Source organism: Thamnophis sirtalis, unplaced genomic scaffold (assembly GCF_051295495.1).
Source record: "Thamnophis sirtalis isolate CommonGarterSnake01/CBP01778 unplaced genomic scaffold, rThaSir2_p1.2 scaffold_6, whole genome shotgun sequence".
Classification (NCBI taxonomy): domain Eukaryota; kingdom Metazoa; phylum Chordata; class Lepidosauria; order Squamata; family Natricidae; genus Thamnophis; species Thamnophis sirtalis.
In genome coordinates, this window is record NW_028261386.1 from 93,396,656 (window position 1) to 93,409,818 (window position 13,163).

The following is a 13,163-nucleotide window of genomic DNA, read 5'->3' on the forward strand; positions in this document are numbered from 1 at the left end:
ATTGAGATATTTGTAATAATAATGTGAGATAAAAATAAAAATGAAAAAAATAATGAAATGATGTTAGAGCAAGCCTGCATTTTTTCTGCAGCTAAATACTAAGAGCAACATCAATCATACTCTATGGGTTCCAGGTCCTGATCAAATTGGTACACCAATTACAAAAGCATAGTATTCAGTACAGGTTTAAGTACCCAACTACTGTGTGCACGTGTGCACAGGCACACGTGAGAAAGAAAGCTATAGCAATCCAAATAATAAGATTTTATTTGCACAAGCTTTTTTAAAAATCTGAAATTGTTTTATACGGTTCTTTTAGAAGCTTCTTTCTCTAATCCAGGGGTGTCGAACTCAATTTCACTGAGGGCTGCATCAGGGCTGTGGTTGACCTTGGGGGGAGGGGTGGTGGCCGACTGGCTAGGTATTGACCCCATTCCCCAAACTGCAGGCATGTTTCCTCTTTACAATGGGTAGACTGGGCCAAAGCCACGCTGGCCTGATCTTTCTTCACACTGGGTAGACTGGCCTGAAACCACACTGGGCTGATCTTTCCTCTTCGCATTGTGTAGACCAGGATGGCCCTGCAGGCCAGATCTCACTACACCTGGCCTTGAGTTTGACACCCCTGCTCTAATCTTATTGCCATTATTTTGACCTCCCTCAAGCCCAAATCCTACTCCTCCCTTGGGCTGTAAGCCCCAGTCAGCATACAGGAGCCTATGCTTTTCAATAAAACATATTGATAGTAAATGTGCTGATAGATCCTGAATGCTCAGAAAACAAATGTCTTAAGTGTATAGGAGAAAGGAAAATCGACTGCAAATTTTTAATATGAAGAGAAAATCTTAGAGCAATCGATTGTGCAAAATAGTCATCTACCCAAGGATCTTATTTTGATAGAAAACACATGAAATTAAGTCTTGAATATATATTCTAAAAGTGGAGAATGGGATGCACAAAATCCTTTTCCAAGGGTTAATTGTTCAAATCAGAAAAAGGACAGGACTAGGATATTATTTCTGGCTTGAACAGCTGCTCAACAAGGCTTTTCATTTAGGGAATGACTATATTTGAGGTACTACTTTTTGTAACTTTTTGTTTTTACAGTGCATTGCAAAACACAACATTTCAAAAAAGAACATGAGAGCTGTAAGTACCTCCACCTGTGTCCTGGATCCGTGTCCCTCATGGCTGGTTACTAACTGCAGTGAGGTGACACGAGGCTGGATCCAGGCGGTTGTAACCGCCTCCCTTCGGGAGGGGAACTTCCCCGCCACACTGAAAGCGGCGGTGGTGAGACCCCTCCTGAAGAAACCATCCTTGGATCCAGCTGTTCTTAATAGCTATCGTCCAGTCTCCAACCTTCCCTTCTTGGGGAAGGTTGTTGAGAAGGTGGTGGCCTTCCAGCTCCAACGGTCCTTGGAAGAAGCAAACTATCTAGACCCCTTCCAGTCAGGCTTCAGGCCCGGTTACAGCACAGAAACCGCTTTGGTCGCATTGATGGATGATCTCTGGAGAGCCAGAGATGAAGGACATTCCTCCATCCTGGTCCTCCTTGACCTCTCAGCGGCTTTCGATACCATCGACCATGGTATCCTTCTGCGACGACTGCGGGAGGTGGGAGTGGGAGGCACCGTGCTACGGTGGTTCTCCTCCTACCTCTCGGACAGGTCACAGTCGGTGTTAGTGGGGGGGCAGAGATCGTCCCCTAGGCCCCTAAATTATGGGGTGCCTCAGGGCTCGGTCTTATCCCCCCTACTATTCAACATCTACATGAAACCGCTGGGAGAGATCATCCGCAGGCACGGGATTAGATACCATCAATATGCGGACGATACTCAATTGTATCTGTCCGCCCCGTGCCAACTCAATGAAGCGGTAGACGTGATGAGCCGGGGCCTTGAGGCCGTTATGGACTGGATGAGGGTTAACAAGCTTGTGCTCAACCCAGAAAAGACCGAGTGGCTGTTGTGTTTTCCTCCCAAAGATTTGGCTAATATTCCACCACTCAGGCTGGGGGGTCAAATTTTATACCCCTCAGAGAGGGTTCGCAACTTGGGAGTCCTCCTGGATCCACAGCTGTCATTTGACCACCACTTAACGGCTGTGACCAGGGGGGCATTCGCCCAGGTTCGCCTGGTGCGCCAGTTGCGACCCTACCTGAATCGGGAGGCTCTCACAACAGTCACTCGGGCCCTTGTGACCTCTAGGCTGGAATACTGCAATGTGCTCTACATGGGGCTGCCCTTGAGGAGCATCCGGCGACTTCAGCTAGTGCAGAACGCAGCCGCGCGAGTGATTGCGGGTGCACCCCGATTCACCCGCATAACACCTATCCTCCGCGAGCTGCACTGGCTACCTGTCGATCTCCGGATGCGCTTCAAGGTGCTATTAATCACCCATAAAGCCCTACATGGCAGTGGATCTGGATACTTGAGAGACCGCCTTCTGCCAATTACATCCCTGCGACCGATAAGATCCCATAGATTAGGCCTCCTCCGTATCCCATCGGCCAGCCAGTGTCGGCTGGCAACTACAAGGAGGAGGGCCTTCTCAGCAGTAGCCCCGACCCTTTGGAACGAGCTCCCCGTGGAGATTCGTACCCTCTCCACCGTCCAAGCCTTCCGCATAGCCTTGAAGAACTGGCTCACCCGTCAGGCCTGGGGATAAGGATAGTTACCCCTCCCGAATGATGAATGTATGTTGTTTACTATTTTATTATATGTTTCTATTTTAATGTCTGTATTCCCCCTTCCCGGTTTTGTGTGAGCCGCCCTGAGTCCCCTCAGGGAAAAGGGCGGCCTACAAATACTAATAAAATTCTAAAAAAAAATAATTCTAAAAACATCAAGGATACAGGAGTACTATGATTGTGCAGAAAATGACAATATTTCCACATGTATTTATTGAGAAATACTAAAGATATACACATTTTGTACAAGCTTTCAATATTAATTTACAATTTCTTAAATAATAATCCCTAGACAAAATCATGATTTACATTACACAGGTCCTTGGCTTTAAAAGTTCCATAAGGCTGCTATTGCTGGGCATTCAAATGCAATATTGGCTCATGTCAATTATGTTTTACACTAAAGTACTAAATACTGCATTGATTCAAGCATTTAAACGTGGCTCCAACCCTTCTCCCTGCAATCCAAAATGAAAGTCACATCTAAAATTTAAATGGACACAGCCCCATATTTTTCAACATACAAAAAGATTTAGATTGGGTTCTGTTGCACAACCTATTTGAAGAGCAAATTTTGAATTGCAACTTTTTAAATTTATGTTTGGTTTATAATATTTGAGTTGGTCCTAATTAAGATGTTATCCTACTAAGAGAATTTGCCAACACATTTTACTTTAAATCTGCTCCAATTGCTACCATTATTTAGAAAGTATGACTAAAAAACCCCCAACTATTAAAATTGATTTGTACGGGAACAAAAAAAAATTCTCTCCCCACAACTGGAGGCAGACAATTGAAAGCCATGGATAAGTCTGTCACAGCAGCTGATGCACTATGCCAAAGGCTAATGAAAACGGGAGAAAGGAGGACATATTAAGTCTTAAAGGAAGACACTGTGTGGAAAAATGCAGAAAACTGTCTACTTACTTTATTTTTCCATTTCACTATAGTAGTTTATTGATTTGAAACCTCTATCCATTATTACTTTGTACTTCTCCTAAACTAAATTGTGCTGTTCCTCTATCTCAAGCCCTATATTTAAAGTGCTTCATACTTAAGTGCCATTTCTGTTCAAATTGGTACAGCAATTGCAATCTTCAGAATATATTGTTTTAAGTGCACAACTATTTAACAAACATTGTGTATATGTGCATATGCACATAGGTAGATGTGAGATAAAAAGCTATAAAAATACCAATGGCAGTCCAAATTTTATATATATAGGCAATTCTGATCCTTGTTATTATGCATGGGATTTCATTTTTTTTCAAAACATTAATGGATACAATAATAATGGAGCAACGTTTAGCAAACTCAAATGTAAAGCAAAATAAACAAAGGTGATTGTATCAATTGAAAACATTGCAATATCTCAACTCTACATCATTGCCAAATAAACTTGTACTGTATAATAGTGTCATTCTGTCATTTTGATAAAACAACTTCCATTTATATTTTTATCGAATATCTTGAAACTATTGAGGAACACCTTTGTAAGAAGTTTAACTACATTAAAAATATACATTATTCAATGATTCATAGGTATTTTTTTATTATAATCCAAGACCTGGGATATGAATTTTCACCTTAAGTAACTAAAATATCTGACAAGTATAAAATTGGTTGGATGGCTTGCAGACTTTATGAATATTTTATGGACATTTTTAACCTATTTATTTCTAAATATCCAAAGATGACAAAAACGTTTCTATATTGACAAGTTGATACAATAATTTTCAGAGGGCCTTTGGCCAAATAAAACAATTTTAAAACAAGCGTGAAAAAGTAAAATGTTTGCTGCGTTAAAAATAATCACAACTGAAATTGTGAGAAACACCATCTGTAAGCTCTTTTAAACTAGAATGAATTTTATTAACACAGAGGATAGCACAGAAAAGAAATTCACTTCAACTAATAGGTTTTTTATTCATATTGTAGACCAATTCATATCTAAAGACTATTATTTTGTGCATTCCCAAGATGTAAATGTTAAGTATCTTAATCTTAGTACTCACCAAAGGATTTTACCTATTTTTTTAACATTTCATTCCTGTGCATTTTGCATTCTGTAAAGCAAAAATGGCACCTGTGTTTTTCCATTATTAAGTCTCTAAATTTTGCAAGGATTTTCACTCAGCCAATAATAATGGTACAGGTAGAGCTAGCTTACCAGCTCATTGCAGTGACTGCTCAACATTATGACAGCTTGCGAAAAGAGATTTATGACTTGTTCTTCATATTTGCGCTGTTGCAGCATTCCCACCGTTACTAGAGTGCAATTTGGGCACTTGGCAACAGGTGTACATTTGCAACAGTCATGTGATCACTATTTGTGGCTTTCACAGCTGGTTTTTAACAAATCATTGGGGAAGCTGGCTGATAGCTGAAAATCACAGTCGTCACATGTAATGGTTGTGGGGACTTGCTTAATGACCACAGTTAATTTGTTAAGTTGGGAGCAATCACCTGATGTTTCACTCTACAACCAAACTGCTTAGAGTCAGAGCTGCTACCAGTTGTAATTGGTAAATAAGAACTATCTGTATACTATAGAGAGCCACTGTCCCATCACACAAATAGTTACAGAAAAATGTGGTAACAAAGGGCCAATTCTCAGTTTTACCTTCCTTCATTTTCTTATCTATACTCAAGGTGTTTCAGATTTTTTAAACTCTTGTGGTCGTGTTTTTTTACCTTGATTTGCTACCACAGCTCATTAATTGGGAAGCTCATTCTTTGTGTCAACTGGTAACTGCCCTTCAGCCACATGTGCAAAGCATAACTGCAACAGCCATTAATTACATCAAGAGGCTGCTACCCTGTTCTTAAAAACTATCCAGTCTCATTCCTTTCCTCCCCTCCCACAAGGCTTACCTTACAAGTCTTAAATTATACATCACTAGAAAAATCACAGAATCATTGAACTGAAATGAACAACCTGTGGCAACTAGACAGGAAAGAATCTGGCCCTAAGAAAGGTGTACAAGGCAGTTAAGAGGAAAATATTACAAAATGGACTTTAAAAATAAAAGCAGTACAGGTAGTCCTCGACTTATGACCCACAAGAGCCCACAATTTCTGTTGCTGATACATTTGTTAAGTGAGTATTGCCACATTTTATGACCTTTCTTGCCACAGTTGTTAAGTGAATCACTGCAGTTAAGGTAGTAACATGGTCATTAAGTGAATCTGGCTTCCTCACTGACTTTTCTTATCAAAAGGTTGCAAAAGGGGCTCACGATCCCAGGATACTGCAACTGTCATAAATGAGTCATTTGTCAAGCATCTGAGTTTTGATCATGCGATCATGGGAATGCTGCAACAGTCATTAAGTGTGAAAAACAGTCATAAGTCACTTTTTTCAGTGTCACTGTAACTTTCAATGGTCACCAAATGAATTGTTATAAATCAAGGACTACCTGTGAAATAGAGCATTAAAATAAACAGAGTGGAATTACAGCACCCATCCATCTCATGTTAGAAGTCCTTAAAAGTTAGAAGGAACAAAAGTACTCTTGTTGTCCACATCAAAATCACAGCTTATTTAAATTCTTGGGGAGGGGAGATTCTAAAGTGGGTGGGGTGTTGCCACAGACAGGATAGCACATGCTGCCCACCTCTTTTGTAACAAATGACTTGTACTCTATTATTATGCAAACACAAGATCAAAATAATATGCAAGGCTGAATCTACACATTCAAATAATTGTTTGATTTTGACTTCATATATTGTATGAATTAAACCAATTTATTCGAGAACCCATAATATAGTGCAATGTTAGAAAAACAATTGCTGCAAATAAATGTAAGCATAGTTAATATGCATACGAAAAACTAACCAGAGAGGAACAGAGCATTCCACTGAGATTCATGCTGACCTACAGCTACAAAATCAGTTATGATGGACTTAAGTCCTGGTAGAAACTCATTAACTGAAAGGATCTTTTTTGACTGGACCATATAATGGGCAATTTATGGATTACATTTGTCTTTACTTGACAATGTTAGAAAAATATTATTGTCCATCTAGTAATCTTTTTGTTTGTCTACTGCAGGGGTGTCAAACTCAAGGCCTGCGGGTTGGATCCAGCTCACAATGTAGTCGGATACGACTCATGGGGCTGTTCTGGTCTATCCAATGCAAAGAGGAAAGATCAGACCAGCATAGCTTTGGTCCAGTCTACTCAATGCGAAGAGGAAACATGCCAGCAGTTTAGGGAGTGGCATCGTGACCATGCACACCCAGTTGGCCCCACCCAGCCCCCCAAGGTCAACCAGAGTCCTGATGCGCCCCTCAATGAAACTGAGTTTCACACCCCTGGTATACTGTATTTTTTGTTGCACAAATATCAAGCAAATCCTTTTGTTTTTTGATTTAGCTGTTTTCTTTTACTTAAACTTTCATTGGACCACATTCAGCCATGCTTATATCTACCATATTGAATGTTAAATATACTACATTGTAATTTGATATCAGGTCAATAGGTAAAAGTAGCCTGCTAGTTTTTTTTTTACACATATACTATAAATTAAACTCATTGCAGCACAAGTTATCCATGTGTATAATTTTTTTTAAACGCAAAAATTAAGGAAAAATTGTCAAATAATTTGTCATGTTAACTATTTTCTCAAAATACCGAATATTCCAACCTTTTGACATTTTTTTAAAAAAATATTTCCATACAATCAGTGGAATTATTAAGAATTTAAATAAAAACGCTAACTTTCAGTTATATATATTTTTTCTCTTACTGCAACAAACACTTAAACTGCTTTTATGCAGTACTGATTAGTTGAATTTGAAATTTGGTCATGTCAAAAATTATCACAAAGATTTATCCTTTTATCTACATAATTTTAAACCAATGTTACACTGTAACACACAAACAAGATCTTGTCATTTAAGGCACAACACATCATTATGCACATTCTGTCTGCCAAGTTTATAAAAGAGACAATTATTATTATTTACCCCCTTCCCACACACCTCCAAAAACAAAACAAAACAATATAATAAATTGCATCCACTTCCAAAGTCAGTTGCTAATGTCACAGTAAATTATTTTCATTAATAATTTACACCTATTACGGACTGAGATAGGACTGCCATTGTATAGTCCAAGTGCATCCCAATTCTCTGGGTCAGGTAGGTAGCCTAAAGTTCGATTCAAACCTCCGTGCTGAGAATATATCCCATTGTGAGGAATGTTGTTGAATACCACCCTTGTCATTCACAAAATGCATTCATTCTTCTTCTTGTCTATTGCAAACCTTGTTCACTCTGGCTAGGACTCATTTGGTGTGTACCAGCAACCATTTTTCTAGTTTTTTAATCATCAAAATGTTGAATATATAAGACCATGTAGAGAATCCTTATGTCGTATTAAAACGTGTGTCTCCATTCAGTGATCTGAATTCTTTGCAATGGAATCCATGTATTGCTTTCTTTTTAAGACGATAATATGTGGAAAGCCAGAGTCACCATATCCAAAGTAAAAAAAAAAAATCAATGTACTTTGAAATATGTATAAAAAAAGAACAGTTACAAATACTCTAATTCCAACGCTTGGTGTAGAGCCAGGAGGTCGGAGTGGCTAGATATTCTCCAGAAAGGCATGTTATGCTGCATTAGTTAGGTGGGAGAGAGAGAAAGCAAGAAGAATAAACAATATATCTATCATGCCCATCACATATTTTCTTTTATATATTATGATTATCCTTAGTAGGACACAGACAAAAACATAAAACAAAGCAAATGTCCAAATAGATCTGAAAAAATATACAAAAAGGTTCATAAGTACCTTAATAAATTCAACTTTGTTTTTTTATTCAATTGTATCTGTTTCTGAGATTGTCTAGATCAGTCCTTGTAGTTTTTGCGAGAAACTTGTAGTTTCTGAGAGGCTGAGAGAAAATGACTGGCCCAAGGTCACACAGCTGGGCTTTGTGCTTAAGATGGGGGATTAGAATTCAAAGTCTCCCACTTTCTAGCTTGATGCCTTAACTACTACACCAACATGTTACTCCAACTTTATTTACCAAGCCTATGTTAAGAATAATATTGTTTATATTTCAAAGAAGTAAATTTAGTAGCAATCAAGTATGTAATAATCTTCATTACAAAATATATTTTGTATACTACAGGGGGAATCCATTAATATAAAATATTAATGACTTTTACTGGATCACTGTGCTTAGTTTTAATTTACAACTATCATGCCCTCTGATTTCTTCAGAAAGTACAATACTTGAGAATAAGTAGGCAAATGAACACATTTAATTCTAATGCTTGCTTTCAGCTTAACTTTTACAATACAGCTCATTTCTCTCTGAGCAATGATTACCAGAATATACCCCAAATTGAACCTATACTTCTGTCTATATAGGCGATACAACCCCCAACCCCTGTATTTGTTATATATGGAATTAAATTGCTGTCATGTATGAAACTTTCCTTGAAAGCAACATAGTCACTTAAGTTATATTATTCAATATTCAGAACTTCTACAATGATTACCAAGTATCAGCCAGTGAATTTAGGAAAGCAATCTCTTATGAGGAATATACCCTTTCTGCAATTAAAAACACTGCAAAAGTTCATGAGTATGTCTGTTAATAAAGCTTAATAACTTTATTTTTACTGACTGCAGATCTATTTGAAAAAATTGCCTTCTTTTTAAAAAAAATCTACAAATGTTCATGCACACAACAGGTAAAGTTAGAAGGAAGCATGCCAACTCTAAGATAATCAATCACCCAGTTTCCTGAATAGGCTACCAGATATTCTTAACACTGTATTGCATCTATAAGGCAACCATTTGGAACCATAAGATTGCCTACTTTTAACATTATTATGAGATTGATGTACATTAACTATATTATATATTTTATATGGGATCCAAGACACATCCTCTTCATTCTGTATGGCTCAGGCAAGCCAAAAGGCTGGGCACCCTTGCTCTAGATGCAGTATATCTGAATCTATATGTTTTCTCCACTTTGCTTATATTTATTCTGAAGTATGAAATGTGTTGAAGTACAGCAGATTTCCTGCTAGATTTCTTTAAGGACAATGTTCATATATTAGGCACTTATATGATCATAAATTACTTTAATAATAAAATACTGTATTTTTTGGAGTATAAGATGCTCCTTTTTCCCTCAAAAAAAAGAGGCTGAAAATCTGGGTGCGCCTTATACACTGAATACAGCATTTTTTGCCTCCAGAAGCTCCTTCCTCTTCACCAAAATGGCTGTGCAGAGCCTGTAGAAGGCTTTCAGAGAGCTTCTGGGGGCTGGGGAGGGCAGAAATGAGTAAAAAAGGCCTGTTTTTTTCTCAATTTTGCCCCCCCCCAGCCCCCAGGAATAATCACAGCTCTCTAAAGGTAAATGAGGAATAGATACAGCTGTGTCTGTCTCGAGAATGAAATCAATTCAAATTATAATCAATTTCTTAAAATATATTTATAGCTTACACTCTGAAATTAGTAGCTTTTTGCATATTATTCCCTTCAGATTTGTAAGAAGATCAATGTGCTTTTTCGATTATATGACACAAAATACACTTTTCTGAGCCTTGCAAATCCACGCAATATGTTTAATTTGCTTAGAGTTATTATTTTTTTTAAAAAGATCTACGGTATAATCAGCATATATTTTATTCAATTTCCATATCTTGCCCATCCTCATAAAGCCTGTGCTTGAATCCAAATGATTTGATTATATCTTACTTCTTATGATCGTGGCATATGAAATAATTTGACAAATGTGCCATACTAACAAAAATGCAAACAAAATAAGCTTGCGTAAATATCTATAGAACACACCAACATTTCATGAAACAAATTACCTTTTTGGCTGCCTGTTCTTCTTCTACACCATCCCCAATTACAACATATACTACTTTTCTGCCAAACCTTTGCATTATTCGTTCAAAGCAACTTTCTTTTCCTGGAAGATAAATGAGATAAGTGTTCAGAGAGAAGTTACCTGGTTAGCTGCATGCTCTTCATCTCGGCCATCTCCAATCACAACATAAGTTATGTTAGTGCCAAACCTGGACACTATACGCTCAAAACAGCTTTCTTTTCCTGAAAAATAATGCACTATTTATTTGAGCCCTCAAAAAAGAAATATCACAGTGATCTCTAAAAAGTCTAAGGGACACATATACAAAACAAATGATCACAAACAAGCCTTACGAATAAGATCGGTGACTTTTAAATTTATTTTCTGCCACAATTCAATGGAAACTTAGGAAAGCTAATATTTGGTATATTAAGACAACATGCAAGGTATCCTGCTAGGACCCTAATAAAGCATGTAATTTGTTTCTTCCTCTGGACATAAACAATCATGTTGTCTGTTCTCTTGCAATCTTGGTATCTCAAAAGCTGCACTTGTTTTCTTAGAGTAGCCCTTTTTATTTTCAAAGTTCAACATTTTGAAGTTCAATACATTTTCCATCCTGGGAGGAGGTCAATTTTCCTGAATAAGGATGTTGTGAGTCAATGAAGCATGCAAAGCATTTTTAAAAAGGTGTACCACAATATGCAGGTGTATGAACAAAACAAATCTCTTCAAATCATCAAAGCAGCTGTATACAGTTGCTTTGAAAGCCATTCAAGCATGCAGTCACTTTGCTTCAGAAACAGTTGTGCCTTGCAAAAAAGAGAGCCTATTTTAATGAGAATACATGTTTGTAAAGTACCTCTTTCAAATGCTTGAATAACATAACAAATGATAATAGTGAGGTTGGTACATCCAAAAGTGTGTGTGTGTGTGTGTGTGTGTGTGTGAGAGAGAGAGAGGGGGGGGAGAGGGGGGGAGGGGTAACTAGGAATCTCACTCTACTTGTCTACCTCTTTATATATAGTTTTTACATACAATTCTTACAAGTGAAGACATTTGTTAACTGAGCTGAAATTACATTAGTAGATTAGAAGATGTTTGGAAACTATCAGTAAATTATGTAAATTGAAAAGAATTGAGATACATACCTATTTTAGTTGCACTGTAAATATTTTCAATAGGAAAAACACCTCCTAAACTATACAGAAGCACTTTTGCTAGAGCCGGTACAAGTTGAGTTGTTGTTACCAAGACATTTACACAGTTACTCCTATAAAGAAAGACAGAGTATATATCTGCATAATGATAAAACAAATTACCTACAGATCAGCCATCAATTACTACTTCAATTAGTACTGCAATAATAATAAATATTGCAATATTCTGTACGTTGAAAATTTCATGGTTATGATGATCCATAGATCATCATACACCTTTAACTGAGTTTCTAAATTCACAGAATATGAATTACTTTATGAATGGAAAAATAGCCTTTTTGTCTCAGATAACATTTTTATTTATCACTTTTTGAACTTACAAAGAAATCAACATAATTTTACAGGCTATACAATTTATAGAATATGATAGCTGGATGGGCGAATAGCCTGGCTTTTTGTAGAGCAGTTTCCTGTACAGTAGTCCTTGACTTACTGCAGCAAAATTCTGAGACCAGAATTTCCATTGCTAAGTGATGCAGTCGGGAGGGGGCCCCAATGCTGTAGGTCATTCCATGCAAGTCATGGAAAGTGCATGAGGAAGTCTGTGAGAGGCATGGCACAAGTGCAGAGGGATTGGGAGAAAGCAGGCAGGTAGGGGAAACGTATCCCAAAGATGTGTGACCTTTCTTGCTGTCTTCCCAAATGACTTCATAGGGAAGCAATAGGGAAGGTTGCAAATATTAATCATGTGATCATCAGGCACTGCAACCAGTTAGAAATATTATTACCTTGCCAAGCTTCTGGTCATAATCACATATTTGGTCGGGTGCTGAGATGGTTGGAACTCTGAGAAATAGTTGTCACCACCATTTGTTCAGTGCCATTGAACAAATACCCACCTATCTCTTATATAGGTTGGAGACTACCTCAATGCCTAATCTCCTATTTACAATATCACTTTGCATTATATGAGGGATAGGTGGATACAGTGCGACCTCAGGTCACGACCGTAATCTGTTCCAGGACTTCGGATGGCACCTGATTTGGTTGTGACTGGAAGCAAGAGTGACTGCACATGCCCGGACACACACAAAAAAAGGCACTGAAAGAGATTTTCCCTGCCACGGTGGCTGTGTTTGATCGCCACCCGAGGATGTGTTTGTGAACAGAGTGAAACTTTTAGCAGATTTTTTGGTCAGCACCCGATTTGGTCGTGGTCAGAACCACTCGCGACCTGAGGTCCCACTGTATTCTGTTGGCCAGGGGATGCCTTTGGAATATTAGTCTTACCAAATGCCTTTGATGTTGAGTGTAGTGAGTCAGTAAACACTCATCACTTCTCTAACCACTCTAATCAATTTTCAAGGAGCAGCCATGCTTCTACTATTCTATTAAAATATTAAAAATATTCTATTTTTATTTTCTAAGAATGTCTAAGGGTCCTGGATGCATTCCTGTTAATAA

General features: G+C 37.8%; 1 protein-coding gene across 5 annotated transcripts in view; it reads right to left on the bottom strand.

Annotated features, from left to right (window-relative positions):
• Positions 1-4,271: 4,271 nt before the first annotated feature.
• Positions 4,272-13,163, bottom strand: part of LOC106550461 (protein phosphatase EYA4) — a 143,807-nt gene continuing 134,915 nt past the window's right edge. For 3 of the 5 annotated variants that reach the window (XM_087718463.1, XM_014068379.2, XM_087718460.1), the window contains 3 exons: positions 11,691-11,812; positions 10,541-10,641; positions 4,272-8,314 (listed from right to left, as the gene is read on the bottom strand). In XM_087718463.1, the coding sequence (XP_087574589.1) occupies positions 8,234-8,314; positions 10,541-10,641; positions 11,691-11,812 (304 nt within the window). In that variant the 3' untranslated portion in view covers positions 4,272-8,233. Of the gene's footprint in view, positions 8,315-10,540; positions 10,642-10,680; positions 10,782-11,690; positions 11,813-13,163 lie in introns of all 5 variants that reach the window. The other 2 variants (XM_014068381.2, XM_087718461.1) reach the window with 1 other exon arrangement.